Genomic DNA, 18,604 nt, shown 5'->3' on the forward strand with positions numbered 1-18,604 from the left:
ATACGTTAGCCTACATCCGCCCCCCCCCCCCCGCCCCCCCAAAGTAAGGAAAGAAAAGTAGGAAAGTGTGAACATCAGAAGTAACCTCCTGGCGCATCAGTGCAAAAGACCGCGACAAAGAAAGAAAGTGTGGCGACGATGACTCTTCACACACGAAAGCAAAGCCATCGTCGCCACCTCGCTAACATCCCGCAAAGGCAGAGAGCAGCCACTAAATGCAAGAGCATGAAGGAGATAAATGACGCGAAAATTCGCGAGAATCTCACCCACGGGAAACCACCACCTTCCCATGCAAAACTAGCCGCTCTACAAGAAAAAAAGAAGGGGGGGGGGGGGAGGCGACGACGAAGGTTTTGGTGGAAGCGAAAGACTGCAAAACCAAACACTGGAGGCGAGAGTGGCGATGATTAATGGGCCCTCCTACACCGCAGACACGACGTGCGCGTAAAGAGAGAGCAGCCACAGAACAGAGCCCGGTGGACGTCGAGCCCCTGCCGAAACGGTGAGGCCTGCCTTGCCTCGAGGGAGGCAAGGCAGGCCTTACCTTACCAACGCCTGCCTTGCCTCGAGGGAGGTACAGTGCAGACGCAGGATGCACTGCACCTCGCCAACTCGATGCAGTGCTGGCAGAACCACGGGCCAGCCAGAACGACAACCTGCTTCGACTCCCGTCACGCCCGGTGTCTGCCGCTAATCCCTCCGGGTGCGACCGGAGTGATCCCGGGAGGATTTGTGGGGCAGGAACGGCATCCCGATTGAGAGAGACGGGATACCGGTCTCTCTCGCAACTCGTCGACGGACGCCCTTCCTCAGAGCCCATCAAATATTAAAGGACGCGACGCGCGGCTTTCGCCGCATTGCACGCAAGTGCTGAGGGGAAGTTAGATCCGCAGGATGCGCGCGCGAGCCGGATAGAAGGCGAAAAACGTAGAATTAATACGAGCGTAAGTAGGCCAAACTGTCAGAGTACACCGTCAGAGTGCACTTGTGCCCTGTTCTAAGGAAAGCGGTAAGGTGTTGTGAGAAAGTGATAAGCAGGTTCAAGCGGCTTAACGCTCCACAACTACTACAGTTCTATGAGAAACGCGGTAGTTGGAAGATCTGGGATAGTTTTGAGTACGTTTCTTACGCTTGCTTTTTTTACAGCGGCACTCAAGAAAACCCATAATTAAGTTTAAGCTGACATGGTATTCTTTTGAAACTCGAGTTGCGTTTTTTTCGAGTTATAGATCGTGCTCATTGGAGAAGAAAACGAAGGTGAAACTAAAACAATGCCTACTTTGAATTTCGCGCCCAAGCCAGTGGATCCGTAAGCATTAGGACAATGTCTAAACACACATACGTACAGTCGGTGTCATTCTTGTGTAGAGCGCAGGGACGGCGGCTGCCGGGGCGCTCGGGAGCCAGCCAGCGACGTCTAACGGTAACTGCTGGGCTCAAACGTGCCAAGCAGATACCGTTAGACGTCGCTGGCTACCTTCAGGTGCAGGGCCCGGAGGCCTCCGCTACGGCGCTCTACGCCGTAGCGGAGCGCCGTAGACGCCGTATGACACACACACACACACACACACACACACACACACACACACACACACACACACACACACACACACACACACACACACACGCACGCACGCACGCACGCACGCACACACACACACACACACACACACACACACACACACACACACACATATACATGCGCACACCTACGTATGCGTGCACATAAAATATGTTTAGAATGTCTGCTAAATAGCACATATATACACTCTTACGGGTAAACAGAAGAATGGTGAGGAATGAGCGCGACAGCGATAGAATTCGTGTATGTATTCATACACGTATCCCATCATGTATGAACGTACGTTGTACGTACTTACGTCCGTACGCACGCACGTATTTACAGTCACGATCAGAAGTTTGGGGACCACGGCACCAGCAAGAAGTTAAAATATATTGAAGCGCAGCTCCGCGGCATGGAACTGGTTTAATTCATTGCAGTGTAAAAACACGCGCGCGCACGCGTGCGCTCTTGATTTCCGCCGGAATGCTCGGGCTGCATGCGAAACAAAAAATATCGCGGCACTTTTGGCCCCCAGAGTTGCGATCGCGAATGTATGTATGTATGTATGTATGTATGTATGTATGTATGTATGTATGTATGTATGTATGTATGTATGTATGTATGTATGTATGTATGTATGTATGTATGTATGTATGTATGTATGTATGTATGTATGTATGTATGTATGCATGTATGTATGTATGCATGTATTTGTGTATGCATGTATTTGTGTATGTATGTATGTATGTATGTATGTATGTATGTATGTATGTATGTATGTATGTATGTATGTATGTATGTATGTATGTATGTATGTATGTATGCATGCATGTATGTATGCATGTATTTGTGTATGTATGTATGTATGTACATCACTCCTGATTAGTGGACACAAGGTCTAGCTCTCACAACAGCGCCCGGCTTTACCAAGGCAACGTGAACACACGCTTGAGGGCATAGAAAACAAGACAGCGTAAACATCATCCGGTCAGCGCAAATCGACCTGACGTAACGGACCTTGCGAAAGGTCACGGGGTGTGTCATCTCAGTGAGGCGATCAGCAGTAAACAAAGAAAGAAGTAAAGAATAAAGATGGGCCGGCGCGGAAAGGCCATGCATAAATGAGTACTGTACAGAGAACGCGGCGCCAAGACAGCAGCGGACGAGAACAGCAACACGCTGGCCGGGCTGCATTGCTTTCGTGTTTAAGACTAGCGGAACGAACGCCAACAATAGCTAAATAGGCACGCAAGACGACGCCCTGCTCGCAACGGTGAGTTCCAATTCAATTTAGCCAGCAAAGCTGTCTAATTTGACGAAGAAGATGAGACCCTGGACCCGTAAACAAGGAAACGTCGCAAGCTACATGACCGCAGGAAGAAGAAACAACACACTGATTGATCTTCAACACAGCCTGTGATCGAGAAGCTAGCGCTCTTTGTTTTGTTGCTTTTGTTTTCGAAATGCTGATCAGCCAACAAGCCCAACTTTGCACTCTTGTAGAGAAGAGGGCTTCTCTCTGTCCGTTTGCGGATCGGAATACGGATACGCCTGGACATCGCCCACCCCGCTAACGTCTAATCGCCGACGCTAAGATGCACCGAAATTTTCTTGTAACTCGCTAAAAAAAGAACCATGGAGGTAATAATTCACTCCCCAATTTCATTAGAGGCCCTGGTGTTACTTAGTCTGCGTCGTTGCAGACGCCCACCAAGGATAGAATTCCGCAGTCTGACTACTCGCGTACGTTGCTTTTCTAAACGTGCGGTTGTCCCAAGGCGGTGCATCACGTCACCTAAACAGCACTCTCGCTTAACGTTACGCGCATCGCCCACGTATAGCGGCCTTCAGCGCAATCGTCAGTCTGGTTAAACGCGCTGATTTGTCTTGCAACCTCAACCCGCACATATACACCGTGGCACTCGCATGCGACGTATGCTCGTTAGACACTAAATCAGCCTATATCACTGCATATATGCTTCGACGCTGCCTTCTCGAAGATGTCTTCTCGGCTTTCTACGTCAGAATTTGAACGTGGTCTAAGATGACTGCCAGGTCCGGCGAAGGCGGAGAAATACTTCCAAGTCGAGGCTGGTTCCTTCGACTTGTCTGTGGCGCCCGCAGAATTGGCACAGTAGCTATGGCGTCATCCTGCTCTGCACGAGGTCGTGGGTTCGGCATCATCGAGTCCCGGACAAGTTTCGAAGGAAGGGGGTTGCGAAATGAAAAAAAAAAACCTGGGATTCTGGCGCACGTTTGAGAACCCCAGGTGGTCGAAATTTATCCGGAGCTCTAGTGTCGGTGTCCGTCAGTGCCCAACGCGCAGTCCTGGGGATGTGTAACTGTGGTGAAGAGGCAACTATGACTGACACTGCGTGGCAGTGTCAAGCGCATTATTGTGTGCAGAGACCCTCACTAGCCGCTCTGCTCATGTTGAAAATGACCAACGTCTATAGGCGTGACTTATCATCCCAAGGGAAGATCGTGAAAGCATTACTGCGCTCCTTGCGATCAGCCGGACTCTGATGACACATACATGTAGTGATGCGTTTCCATTGGCTCTTGGGATAATGAAGCGCAACGTGTAACATTCCCTGTACTTCCCCAAGTACTGGGCAGTACATGGGTGGAGAAAGAGGGTACAGGGCAACAAACCGAAACTTTGCATCTGGCTAGCTTTCCTGCCTTTTACACTAAAACTTCATAACGTAATGACGTCTACGTATCCCGAAAACATTTAAGCAATTGTGTGCATAGCGCAAACGAAAGCATAACGAAGAAGACGGAGAGATAAAGTTCACAAAGAAGATAATTCAGCGGGCGCGTAGCTCATACCAGCGTGCGCTTACTTTGTTTTCAAATAAAATGGTCAAATACGAACCACCCTTTCTACTTTGTTTTCGTTTTTTTTTCTGATCACCATCGCTAGTGCAGACGCCGAAAAATACGAACCAAATGACCCTACCTGTTCCCCATTACCATTCGATTTACTTTCCAATTTCGAGTGAAACAGTCTCGAGAGAAACGAAAGAAAACGAAAAAGAAAGGAAAAGATTGCGAGAATAAATACGCAAACAGGGGTTCGCGCAAGCTTTCCAGCAGCACGCGTTCTCCTCTCGTCCTTGGAGATGAGCAGCGGTCGCCCCCGGCGCCACAGAGAGTTGGAACAGCGGAAAAGTACATTTCGCCGGCTTCGGTTTTCTTTTTTCTTGTTGTTGTTTTTCAAGTTCCTTTTTTTTCCCAGAGGAAGCGCGCATAACCACCGGAACGAGGATCATGGGAACACAGCGGCAGCGAAAAGCAACAGTCCCAGCGCGGCTCGGCAAAGGTGCAAAGCTTGCGCGCCTGTGCCTGTCTCTAAGCTTGCATAAATACGTGCCCGTGTGTGTCTGCGGGTTCCAGTGCGCAGTGTCCGCACACCTGCTGTGTATATGTGTTCGTGGGTTCTAGCGCGAAGCGTGTGCGTCTTCTGGCATGCGTTTCTTTGCGATGCTCTCGTGTGTGTGTGTGTGTGTGTGTGTGTGTGTGTGTGTGTGTGTGTGTGTGTGTGTGTGTGTGTGTGTGTGTGTGTGTGTGTGTGTGTGTGTGTGTGTGTGTGTGTGTGTGTGTGTGTGTGTGTGTGTGTGTGTGTGTGTGTGTGTGTGTGTGTGTGTGTGTGTGTGTGTGTGTGTGTGTGTGTGTGTGTGTGTGTGTGTGTGTGTGTGTGTGTGTGTGTGTGTGTGTGTGTGTGTGTGTGTGTGTGTGTGTGTGTGTGTGTGTGTGTGTGTGTGTGTGTGTGTGTGTGTGTGTGTGTGTGTGTGTGTGTGTGTGTGTGTGTGTGTGTGTGTGTGTGTGTGTGTGTGTGTGTGTGTGTGTGTGTGTGTGTGTGTGTGTGTGTGTGTGTGTGTGTGTGTGTGTGTGTGTGTGTGTGTGTGTGTGTGTGTGTGTGTGTGTGTGTGTGTGTGTGTGTGTGTGTGTGTGTGTGTGTGTGTGTGTGTGTGTGTGTGTGTGTGTGTGTGTGTGTGTGTGTGTGTGTGTGTGTGTGTGTGTGTGTGTGTGTGTGTGTGTGTGTGTGTGTGTGTGTGTGTGTGTGTGTGTGTGTGTGTGTGTGTGTGTGTGTGTGTGTGTGTGTGTGTGTGTGTGTGTGTGTGTGTGTGTGTTTCAGCGCGCATGCGGCAGGCGTGTCACAGTGCATAGGTGTGTTCGTCGGTGAATCTGTGCTTCCATGCACACTACGTGCCTGTCCGAGCACGCGCATGCGTCGTGAGTGTTTACGCGCGTAGCAAGCGTGCGCGCATCTGCGTGAGCGTGTGCGTGACTGCTTGTGAAGTCAGTGCGCCAGAAGCATTCCTCGCAGGTATACCTTGTTTCAATTGCAACATTCTTCGGTTTTCACGAGATAATGCGCAAAGGAAACAGACGACAAGAAAAAAAGAAAGGGGGGGGGGGGGAGAGAACGGAACAGACGACGTTGCACGGCAAGTCGAGACTAGCAGACGATCGGATGCTGTTGTGCAGAGCTCCTCTTATAAACGGGACCAAAAACGAGAAAACTGAGTAAAGAAAAGGTAAAATGACGCAACGCCGAGAGAACAGCGGCAGCAGGTCTTGACAAATGGAAGCTCCAGAGCGCACGCACGCAGCGCCGTTCGCTCCGGCCAGCCGAGCTTTTTGCCGATTCAGCCGAATTGATACAGACGACGAAGTTGTTCGCTGCGCGCATACACAGAGCACGCGTGGATCTCATTCCTTCGGGGGATGGGGGGGGGGGTCGCTTTTTTGCGGGAAGCGCAGTCACGCGGAAACCCCCCCTCGGGACCCACGAAGGCTCGGTGCACCCGTCCGATATTCGTGTAGCGCACACGAGCGAGTAATTGGCCCGCAAGGAGGCCCATGCCTATACACGCACCGCGCACTTTCGCAAATTTCGCAACCTTCCTATTCCCCTCCTCCTCCCTACCTCCCCCCAGCCCCATACCTGACGGCTCGCAGAAAACTTGCTGTAAGGTATACCTAGGTATACCGGGATAAACTTAGATAAACCGAAGTGTACCCAGAAAGATAACAACTTGGTACAACCAGATAGATTTCATTTAATGTGCATGTACCCAGAAAGGTATAGCCAAAGATCGATACCTAGACAATGGAAGTTCTACCTTTTTCATCCTTCGGATGACGCTGGTTATGGGCCGTCCGCTACAGTTGTTTGCAAGGCAAGGACTGTGACATCAGTCGATTGGTGCCCAGCTTGAACACACTGAGAGACGTTGACCATAATGAGGAGGTGGAGATGTTTGGGCTCACTCTGGGCTCAAGTGTACAGATTCGTCTATCTCCGATAAGAAAGACTTAACAATGTGCTGCGTTGAACGCCGCACTCCAATAATTCGTTCTCCCTTTCATGACGTCCTTTACCGCTATCTCCAATAATGCTACTAATAAATATCGCGTAAAAGGAGTTCTGTCGGACCAGAGAAAATGCGGCACTTGTACGCGAGCTCTCATAGGTCAGTAGGCGGCGTGTATTCAGGACCGACCAATCAGCTTCGGCCGCTGCATTAACTCTTTTATGCCACGTGTCGTAAGACGAAGACGGGAATAATCACAATAAAAAAAAGCAGGAAGAAACGTCTCCCAACTGCACTAACCGTGGTCAACGAGGGTCCAGTAGGGTCGATCAATGTAAGTGCCAAACAGACGGAGGCCGGAGGAAACAAGAACACGAAAGCAGAAAAGAAACAGTAGGTTATGCGACACCTACATTAGATTACTTCTCTCAGAGGAGATTACGGTAAACTAGAGCGCTGCCTGAGCACGTTAAATTAGATTACGCGAGTAGTCAGAGAGTGTCTGCGCTCGGCAAATATTATCAGCACCCTGTGATAAGAAAGAAAGAAAAAAAAGAAAGAAAGAATGAAAGAAAGAAAGAAAGAAAGAAAGAAAGAAAGAAAGAAAGAAAGAAAGAAAGAAAGAAAGAAAGAAAGAAAGAAAGAAAGAAAGAAAGAAAGAAAGAAAGGAAAACGAGGAGTAGCAAGATATATACGGCAGGGAATATTCAGTTACAGGAGGACAGACGGTAGCAACTTACGCAGCAGAATCGCAGCCTTCTCTGATTTCGATGAGTCGCTGCCAAGAACCCGTAACGGAAAGATTATTTCCCTTCCTCTTTCTTAACGCATCTCGAGGGAGAGCTGCTGGCGCAATGCTCTTGTACAGATTGCGCACATACGCCGTCGCCGCCTTGTAAGACAGTAGTTATCTCTCTCTCTCTCTCTCTCTCTCTCTCTCTCTCTCTCTCTCTCTCTCTCTCTCTCTCTCTCTCTTTTTTTTTTTTTTTTTTCTGTGAAGGCACTACTCGGCTCATTGGGCGCTTCTCCGGTGTCCGGTGGCGGTAGTACATTTAATGGTAGGAACGCTAAAATGCAAGTATACTATGCTAAGATCGACGTAGGGTATAGAAAAAAGTCGTAACGAGGGGGTATGGAAAGTGGTTATACAGACATATCCAGGTATAGTGAATTAAGAGATTTGAAAACAAAATCCGGAATGCGTTTGCCCGCAGGCGGATTCGAGCTCCCGAGGAAGCTTTGCAGTGAGAGCCAGAGGCGGTATCTCTACTCCACACCAGGAGGTGTTATCGGCGAGACGAAGGAGCGCCTAGTTCGCACGGCGCGACCAGCGGCTCGTGACGTCACAAAAGAGGGGGGGGGGCGCCTGTGGCGTGGTGCGACTAGTGGTTCATGACGTCACGAGAGAGAGTTTGCCACTTGTATGTAAAAGGACGCGAGCGTTGGCTTGTATCCATTGCGTGTTGCGAAGTGGATCCAGGAACATCTACCTCGGCGGCGCCTACATTAGGAAACAAAAGTGAATCGTGATAGTTTCCAAATGTAGTCCCCGATGTAGTCCCCCAATGGGTTCTTTTTAGTGCTTTCGCAGTAGCCCCTAGATAATAAGTAAGCTAATAAGTAAGTTAGTAAGTGCCAGCAGTGGATTACGGTGGATAGAGTTCATGCATGCTGTGCATGAACTATATCTCTCATACAATACTACGTTTACGCAGTAAATTGAACGAACATACACGTAAACGATGACACAGACCCTATACATTACCTAAGGATAAACCATAGACACCTTTATGTTTATAAAGTATTGTCTGCAGGACGGCACATTCATGTTATGGAAAGGCAAAACGTGAAACAGTCTCGAGGATGTATATGAGACATCAAAGGAATGTCACAAGAATGTCTAGAGAATATCTACAGGTTCTCAATGCATTTACCATATTGTGCGGTATAGTTTGTGTCGCCGCTCGGTGTCAAAACAAGACGAAACAAAAGTGAGCCGTCGTCGTGAAGTTTATAGGCTACTGTGCGGCGTGATACAAGTGTTAACAGAAAAATGTTTAAAATATAAACGCACGAAAAACGCTTGAAATACGCGGATAATACGCTCCATGTGGTTGCCGCTTTCGATCGTCGCGAAATCGCCCCTGTGCACACTTGCCTGACCGTTCATACTAACAAGCTTCGTCTGAGCCAATTTCAGCGTTAATAACAAACAAAAAAAAAGAGAAACCAAGCGATGCGTGCTTTAGTTTGCATGCCCTTCCAGCTGACCACATTCAATCTGTTGTTGCAACCCATGACCTTTTCTACAGGCGCTCAACATGTAGACGCGTTAACGCTCCCGCAAACACAGGGGGCGCATACGTACTGGCCCAGGATCAGAGGCCTGCAGCGAGTGATGGACATGTATGTCGCAAGACGATGGGTCGCGGGTGAGCGGTTCTTAATCTTGCTTGTTATCCAGCTTCACTGCAAGCCTAGTGGACTTGGCACACAAACACACACACACACACACACACACACACACACACACACACACACACACACACACACACACACACACACACACACACACACACGCGCACGCACGCACACGCACGCACGCACGCACGCACGCACACACACACACAAAGATGTGAGCGGACGCTCGCCCGAAGGGTTAGACGTACACCCCAAATACCACCTCTCGGCGCCCGCATTTATCTTTCATTCCATCTCGCTTCGAATACGACGCGGGAAGCAAGGCGGGGTGGGAGAGGGCGTTACCGACCTCCGACGAGAACGAGTCGTCCGTCGAGAGCCTGTCAAATCTTCTCCGGACGTGTACTGCAATCCGCGTCGCTCGTGAAATATGGACGGAGCACCGCAGCGGCTCGTCGGAGGCGATTTTGTTGCAGCTCGCGAGGAGATTTCGCTCGTTTGTTATTCCCCGGATTGCCCTGCGTGCTTCCTTCTTTCCTTTCCCACCCAATAATTTTCCCGTCCATTCTTCTAGTTCCTTACGACACCACTTTGTCTTTCTTTTATTCATGGAGCCGTGTTTGAACCCGAGCGCGCATACATTCGACAACGCAGCCAGCGGGTTTCGGAAACGAAATGCTCTTCCAACGCAAAGCCGGGCGCGGCCCGTGCGATGAGACGTGGACAGATGAAAACGACCCCGAAGGAGAACGCGCGTGATGGATGCGTATCGAATGCTTCGCCGCAATTCGCCAATAAGAAAAAAGAGCTTCGCCGCAATGCAAATGAGCAATGCGTTGAATTGCCGAAAGCCTAACCTGCAGGAGGGAAAAAATCGAAGTGAACCTTTTTAAAAAGAAGAGGTGGCAGGTTGCTCAAAAATTCGTTATGAAGCGAGCTGAAAAAAAGGAAACTAAAGAATAATGGATCTAAGAGAGGGATATATGGACCATTCTTTAGGAGACCTCGAGCTTCCCTGTATCGTGAGATGTGACGGATAAGTTCCTCGACGACATGCGTACATTGCGCACAGCAAGTAAGCAGGCTATGGTGCACAGATTAAAGTACATAGCACAGTCGCGCAAACTTGTGCCATTCGTGAGACCTGCCAGTGCACGGCGACAAACAAGCATCGATCTGTTGCGGTTGTAATACACGTAGCCACCTCGCACGTCGGCGCGTTTCGATATCTTATAATCAAGTTTAGTTTGCACTCGGCGAGTCGGGTAAAGTGCGCTGTTGAAGGAAACTCCTCAGGGAGCAATAAATCGAACATAGGAGCAACACTTGTTCAATTTCCTCACAAGAGAATATCTTCGGGTGAAGCGCAGAAGAGACATCTGTGGGTACGAGTACGGCCTGCGCATCTTCGTGTAATATTTTGTCGGCTGTGGGTAGGAGTAGCATTCACCAACTCCCACAGTTATCGTATTGGAATGGCGGACTCACCAATGTGCGCTAATTGCAAGTGTGAAGAGACCATCAGTCATCTTCTGTGCCACTGTTCTCGCTTCGATAACCAATGTAAAACTCTCCAGTGTGCCTTGAATAGACTGGATGATAGGCCATTTACAGAGGCAAAGATATTGGGAATCTCAGTTCATTAGCCCAGAAAGCAGTTCGGGCGCTTCTTCACTACCTGAAGGCAACAGACTTGAGTGCCAGACTACAGACATCCTGCACCTAAGTTAGTGCATGTGAAGGTGCGGTATAGACTCATGTTTCCTCTCTCTCTCTTTCACTCCCCATTCCCCTCCCTACGTGTAGGGTAGCAAACTGGACTCAGTCTGGTTAACCTCCATGCCTTTCCTACTTCCTCTCTCTCTCTCTCTCAGCTGCAGTCACTTATTAAGTTTGAACCGGATGTTCCCTTTAAGGAGTGGACCGTACCGTAGTACAACACAACCTAAGACATACCTGTAATACACAATGAGCTACTAATTATTCATACGGCTGCGCGGTAATACAGGCGTGGTTACATTTGGCGCGCCCTGCACGGCCGGGCTGAGACGTTCACATGGCAGAGATAAAAATGATGAAAATGGTGACCGATAACTATGATAACGACGACGATTATGATGACGATGTCGACGGCGATGTACGGTCTCGTTGTCCAAAGCGGCAGCACCGATCACTCTGAATAGCCGACATCTCCAGTCCAATTAAGCCATGGAGAACCCACAAGAATCTCTAGAGCTCCAGAAATCTATAGCGCCAATGTGTAGGGAAGATGCAAGCACAGCGTTTCATTCAGCGTGCGAACGATGCTTAGCACACAGATTTGCCTCAACTTTACCCTTCCCCCTCCTAGCTTCAAAACGAACCGATCATTTTCTACAAAAAATACTGTATTGCAAGTAGGGCGATCGCGCATGCGCACAGGGTCTAACTTCCTCCTGTGTTTGGGAAAATAGGACTGCTTCGAACTTTAAGCCAATGCGATAAAGGGTACAGTAAACAAAGCCGCAACGAACGTATGAACGCACAAGCAGAAAGATTATAGGCAAACCCTGCATGGAAAACTGCAGCCCATCATCGCAGTGCTATAGCTGAACGATCTCAGTGATTTAGAGTTTCGCTTAAAGTAATTTCAACAAAATTTTACGCGAGAGAGCAGGTGCATAGCGCGCACTCTCGCGGAAACACTCGCCGGTCTCGCGGGAGATTTATGAACCAAGCACCGCCCGAGGCCGAGGAGGCTCGCGACGGGGTGGGCCACGCCTGCGTTTTCGGGCGCCGCCGGCGTCCCGCAAATTGCAGGCTCGTTCGGCGCCAGCCACTTGCTCACGCGCACGCACACAGACACGCACAGACACGCATACAGACACACAGACACGAGCACAGACACGCACGCAGGAACGCGAATAATCATACTCGGAGCTAAAGAACTTACTTGGCGCTGTAGCACGTATTATGCCACGCGAAAACGGCGCAGGCTGCCCAAATGCGCGGACAACTGGGACGTGCAGGGGGGACGAGAGCAGCTCACGCTTCGCGAGTTATCTGCGCTCCACTCGCACGGCCCCTCGCGCATTCACTCACGGTCCGCTCTCTCTCTCTCTCTCTCTCTCTCTCTCTCTCTCTCTTTTAATTTAGGGGGTAGCTTCGTCGCATTCGTGCGTGTTTACTTCGCAGCCCCACCCCTGCGAAAATGAACTTAGATTACCCTTAGATTGTTCAGAGGTTATCTTGTAAACTAGACTGGGGCTTTGCATTCTTCAGGAGCTGTCTTCTTGAACGCACGGTCTATTCCATTAGACCGTCTTTAAACTGACTGTTAGGATACTGTTGACCCATTTGACAGACTTACTCTCCTAGCTACAAAGTATACAGGGCGTCTTCTTCCGCGATACTTTATATATATATATATATATATATATATATATATATATATATATATATATATATATATATATATATATATATATATATATATATATATATATATATATAGAGAGAGAGAGAGAGAGAGAGAGAGAGAGGCTATAAAGCGCAGCGAACGTGGCGTTTTTTAAGACGACTTCCTAGGTGAGATGGACATACTAATAATAACGCTAATCGACTAATAAGGTGAGCTTCAAAAGACTAATCAATAAAGATTTATTTACGAAATTTTTATTAGTAGGGGCAGTTGTCTAAATGGCGAAATTGAAGGCACTCAAATTTTAATGGACTCCAGATTTCTTTTTCTCTTTAGGTCCAAACAATGAAACGTTCCTTTCCTTCGACCGCTTCCTAACCTCACGTGAGGCCTCCTTACAGCGAAGGACCGATGGAGAAAGTGAGGGTACTCTCAACGCTCCCTTCGCCCGCCCTCACGTAAGGAACGGTTGCTGCAGACCTGGGTTCGAGAGGATCTCTTAAAAGCCTTGCGCGAACACCACACTATTCAACAAAAAGATGTGTCGTCGCATAACCTTTAAATTGAAGTTCTAATATAGAGACGCGTGCTCGCTTTCTTCTAGTTTTGTTTACTAAACGTAAAAAAGTACATTACAGAGCAAAACTTGATGGGCTCCGGCAACGCTGGCACGCCGGCGTCGTGCAACGCCCAGCGACGCCTAGCAACGCCACTGATGCCGAACGTGCGGCTGATACGAACGTGCGGATGATACGAACGTGCCTGGAAGACGTACCGTCCTCGCGCTTGTCCGCAGGCCGGCGACAGCGCGCATGCGCAAGCAAAGGTCACCTGGCTAAGCAGTGAGGTGAAGCGCTCGTTCAGGGCCAGGAGCGGCGTAAGGACGCATGAAGGTAGCCTCCAAGCCACCTTACGCTGAGGAAGCACCAAGGAAGTCTTCACTGAGGGCCCCTCAGTAAGCAAGCTTTCAGAGTGACATAAGCTGGCTTCACCGGAACGAAGGCTTCCTTACTGAGCACCGCGGGAGCGCGAAAAAAGCCGGCCCCGCTGTGATTGCGGACCGAAAAGCCCCTTGACGACAAGCGCGAGGAGGTGTGAAACCGAACCACTCGGCCAGTCGCGGCAGCTATACTGATACGGCACGCTTTGCCTGACAAGCAAGCCCGTGTGGCTGTGTGTCGGGTCAGGATGTTTACGCCGGCTGATACCATTTCAACATCGCCTCACGCTTCCTGACGGGGCGTTGCCGTCTGACTGGCCAACGGAAGCGCTATGCCTGAGCTTTGGAATTTGATTATCAACGAGTACCTACAGAGAGAGAGAGAAACACACACACTGTATATAGTATAGCTGGACAGTCTACACAGTGTTTAGCTAAACAGCTGCAGACAGTCCCTAAGGCTGCGTATTTGTGCAAGAGTCCGTCCATCTGTCGAAGAAGACAGCTCTAGCGGACGAACGGATGGACAGCAGATTCATTCATTCCACTTATCCTTTATCGAGTGAGCCAGTGACTTGTTGATTGATTCCGCGTTCACAAACATAACCAGGCCCTTATACTCACCATTTACGTAGCCTAACATCAGGTATCATTAGATCGCGATGTACCGCTTACAACAACGCGAAATTAGCCCGACGGGTTTGAAAAACGCGCCAGCAACACGGCGGTGCGGACCCTGATGGAAACCATCGCTGCTGCAGAACCCCCGGCGTCGCAGAAAGAATGAGCCCCTCCTTCGTCAAGGCACCGCCATTACTTGGACGAGCGCGTTCAGGCTACAGCGATAAACCGCTCGTTAACGGTAATCCCAGAAAGGAAAAGAGAAAGAACGAAACAAAGAAACGCTAGAAACTCCATCCGACCGTTCCCGTTATTGGCCAGGTTATCGTTACGGGGTCACGTACAAAGCGCCGCGAAAGAACACACGCCACCGCGCAATCACTGAGACTCCATCCGCAGTGGCCCAGCCGCGAGCGTATATAGTATGGCAGTTCCCGTCAAATGAGATCGTCTCTGTTTCACAGCGTTGCGCTACGCCAGGCTCGAAAAAGACAGCGACGATAGCGAACGAGTATACACAAACGAGACACGGCCATTCCGTGAAGGGAGGGGGGGGGGGGGGCATGGAAGCGAGTTCGGTTGGGAAACCTGCGGAGGTGCATTCTGCGAACACGAATCGATGCCCGACTGTAAATGTTGGTATGTAATACGGATCCACAGGAGCGCTGCGGCCGACGGTGGGACAGAAACGACGGAACGCCGGGGCCAACTTTTTTTTGTTGTTTTCATTCACGCCCCGACGATTTCCAATCATCGTGCCACGCCAGCAGCGGGCGCAATCATTGGCAGACGGTATATATATATATATATATATATATATATATATATATATATATATATATATATATATATATATATATTTATACTGCTATGAATTTATCATTCTCTTAAATTGTATACGTAAGCACAATTTCCCCTATTTTGTCCTTGGTGTGTATGTTGGCTTCTCATGATGATTAATAAAATCGGGCCCCTTGGTTAACTCTTCTTCTCGTTCATTGCATAACGAGGGTACCGAATCCGGCAACGTCGATGCCTTCAGGTAGCATGTGTTGGTTTATTGATCAGTTGCCTTCATCCAAAAAAGAGGATCACGTACTCGTGACGCCTGCGGCAGAGGAGAATGCTCCACATCCGCCGCCACGGTTTGTGAGTGGTGGCGCTGGCTAACACTCCCAAGGTTACTAGGTCTAGGTTAGATCTAGGTTAGGTAGGTTACGTCTAGTAGTAAAACGTAAATACCGAAAAAAGTGGATGTAGAAAGGGCGCGGCGGTGGCTCAATTGGTTCGAGCATCGCACGCGTATGTGATGACGTGGGATCATTCCACATCTGCTCGCGGCAAGTTGTTTTTCATCCACTTTAATTGCCATTAATTTATCATTTATTTAATTCAATCAGTAAGTACAAGTAATTTCCCGTATGTTGTCCTTGATGTCTTAGTTTGGTGGCTTCTGAAGATATCATGATACGAGTAATAAAAATCGGCCCCCTCGGTTAACCCCCTCTTTTCTCGTTCACACACACACAAATATATATATATATATATATATATATATATATATATATATATATATATATATATATATATATATATATAGCATTGTCACGGTGGAGCTTGACCGTGTTTCAATTTCAATCTCTTGAGCAGCTCCAGGTAAAAGGCTGAGTTGACAGCTTCTCCCTGCGGTACAAACTCAATATGAACGATTCCTCGGGCGTCAAAGAAGACAATGAGCATCGTTTCGATGCGAGACTTGCTCATTCGCACTTTCTTGGGGCAAGGAGATGATTTTGTGTGCCACTCGCTGCTCTGCCTTTTCGATTCCGGGTCGTACTCGAACATCCGGGATTCGCCTCCCGTTACGACAGAGTTAAGGAAGTCCGGCTCATGTTGAATCAAATCCAACAATTCTTTACAATGCGAAACTCGAAGTTCTTTCTGATCTGCCGTCAACACTTTCGGCACAAGCTTCGTGCAGACCTTGCGCATTTGCAGATCCTCGGTAACTATCCCGCAAATGCGGACATGCGTAGGGCAGAACCGTCGCCAGATTTCCCGACCGGTTTTACCGCGCTGCCATGGATAGCCGCGTCATAATAAAATCATGCGCATTACTTTCATAATGGACAATGTACACATTTTCGTTCCGAAATGGTGACAATTGTGTCGATTATCTCTGATTTACCCTTTTTTTTTTCTTTCCATAGTACGTCCGCAGTGCTTGCGACATTTAGAGGTATATTTTCCTGTTGTGACATTTCGTGCTTCGAATATTTGTCGTAATAGTCGTCGTTTAATAATGAGTTCCCTGCACACTTGAGGCATTGTGTCCTTTGCGCTATATATTTTCACGTTTCTTGCGAATAGGCGTAGCCGGCACCGTCTCGAAGTGCCGGCATCTTATTTATTCACGTCGATGAAGAAAAAATGCCCGCAACAGGGGTTCCAGAGACGGGCCCTGCGTTAGTAATTGAGCAGGAAAGTTGGCTCGCAGTCATAAATAACAAGAAGGGAACCTTTTCATTCTTCTTTCCTGAGTGTGCATTCTACTGAGCAGGGCACAGGTTCCTTGATTACGAGAAATGCGAGAGACGAAAAGGGAGCATATTTCACACTTTATTCCAGGGAACTAAGTATTATTTACGGCAGAAAAAGAAGACCGGTTCAAGCTGTCGCGCGAAGAAAACAAAAAATGTAAGCTATACAGATAATTTCGCCACGCGTTGCGTCAGTCTAACGAAGAATCTTTATAAAGAACAAAACAAAGCGACAAAATAGAACGAACTTTCCCTCTCGCAAAAGTCTCGCCTCACAAATTTGCGCGTAAATCATTCACTTATGCAAAGAAATGAAAGTGGCGGTTCGAAACAAATATGTGGTGGTGGTATGTTGCAGCTGCAGGTGAGTTTTTCCCAGCGATCGAGGCCGGTAAACAACGTTTAGATCTACATAACATGCTTTTTGTATTAAGAGCACCTTTAAAAAACACTATTCCTATCTCCGCATATCTCACGATCTATCTAAACCTATGTGTCCGTTGGTCCGTCTATAATGCTAAATTTCTTCAACAAAATTACAACGCACAAGCGAAATTGAGCAATCTCCGCAATACGTCGTGACAGATTTCAATGTATTTCTCTTTTCTTTTTTTTTTCTATTTCAGCCGCTGTGGACAGGGTGTCGGAAGGAAATGTTTTTTTGTTCTGGTTATAGTTTCGTTCCACTGAAAAAAGTTGCGTTCCTGTTCTGATCCGGAACGAAAACACACAAAAAAATTATCCGTAATGGTTCATAACGGTTTTGGTTCGAATGCAAAAAAATTTCTAAGCAAAGTAGCGATAAGTAGTTAGCATTTGTTTTTCTTCATAAGTGAATTACGAATTCTGAGATCATGTCAGTGCTCCTTCCTTTCTCTATCTCTACTTTGTAATCACTTTACCTCCCCCCTCCCCTCTTTCTCCTGCGCAGGGTAGCAAGCCAGATCTTCCCCTCTCGTCAACTTCCCTGCCTTTCCCTTTTCCTGTCTCTCTCTCTGAGATCATGCTCCGTGCCTTGACTCAATAATAATAATAATTTTTTTTAATAATGGGGTTTTACGTGCCAAAACCACTTTCTGATTATGAGGCACGCCGTAGTGGAGGACTCCGGAAATTTCGACCACCTGGGGTTCTTTAACGTGCACCTAAATCTAAGTACAGGGGCGTTTTCGCATTTCGCCCCCATCGAAATGCGGCCGCCGTGGCCGGGATTCGATCCCGCGACCTCGTGCTCAGCAGCCTAACACCATAGCCATTGAGCAACCGTGGCGGGTATGCCTTGACTCAAGGCAATGAGCATGATCTCAGAAGCAGCACGTCGTCGCGACAATGTCCGTTGCCAGGCAGGAGCGCAAGGCATGACAGAAAGAAGAAAAAAAAAGGCTCGGTAAAAGAAAAAAAACACGAGCGAAGCAGGGACTTTCGCCGCGAAGCCGAAGCGCCTTCGCGTCGCCCCATTAGGCGAAAGCGGGAACACGCCTCCCGACGCATGTTCAGGGGTCGATTGCGGGCACAGTTGTTACGACACGCACCGCACACGGCGCGCATATTTTCACGCTAACGTCGCGCGCCTTCGATCATTCGCGGCGTTTAACAGCGGAGGCATCGACAGGGAGGAGCGAAAGAGCGAGCAGGGTGGAAAAAAATAAACAACGAAAAACGTATTTCAGGCAGCTCGCACGTCTAATCTCTCTCCCTCCCCGAAGAAGTACAAGCAAGTGCGACTCACTATATATCGAATCGATCATATGGGATGCCCGTCTGGCCTCGCCCGACTACTTTTATTTTTGT

The 18,604-nt window shown here is 48.5% G+C and overlaps 1 protein-coding gene across 6 annotated transcripts in view; it reads right to left on the reverse strand.

The window, feature by feature from the left end:
* The window catches only part of dop (microtubule-associated serine/threonine (MAST) protein kinase dop), a 288,167-nt gene that overhangs the window by 141,257 nt on the left and 128,306 nt on the right, over positions 1-18,604 (reverse strand). The window contains exon 1 of one of the 6 annotated variants that reach the window (XM_070525727.1): positions 13,544-13,704. The exons of 4 other annotated variants lie outside the window; for them this stretch is intronic. Coding sequence is in view for 1 of the 2 variants with exons in the window: in XM_065431892.1 (XP_065287964.1) it covers positions 13,488-13,526 (39 nt within the window). In the remaining variant the exon portion in view is untranslated. One more of the 6 variants, XM_065431892.1, reaches the window with a different exon arrangement.

The sequence above is a fragment of the Dermacentor albipictus genome, chromosome 9 (genome assembly GCF_038994185.2).
Source record: "Dermacentor albipictus isolate Rhodes 1998 colony chromosome 9, USDA_Dalb.pri_finalv2, whole genome shotgun sequence".
Taxonomy (NCBI): Eukaryota; Metazoa; Arthropoda; class Arachnida; order Ixodida; family Ixodidae; genus Dermacentor; species Dermacentor albipictus.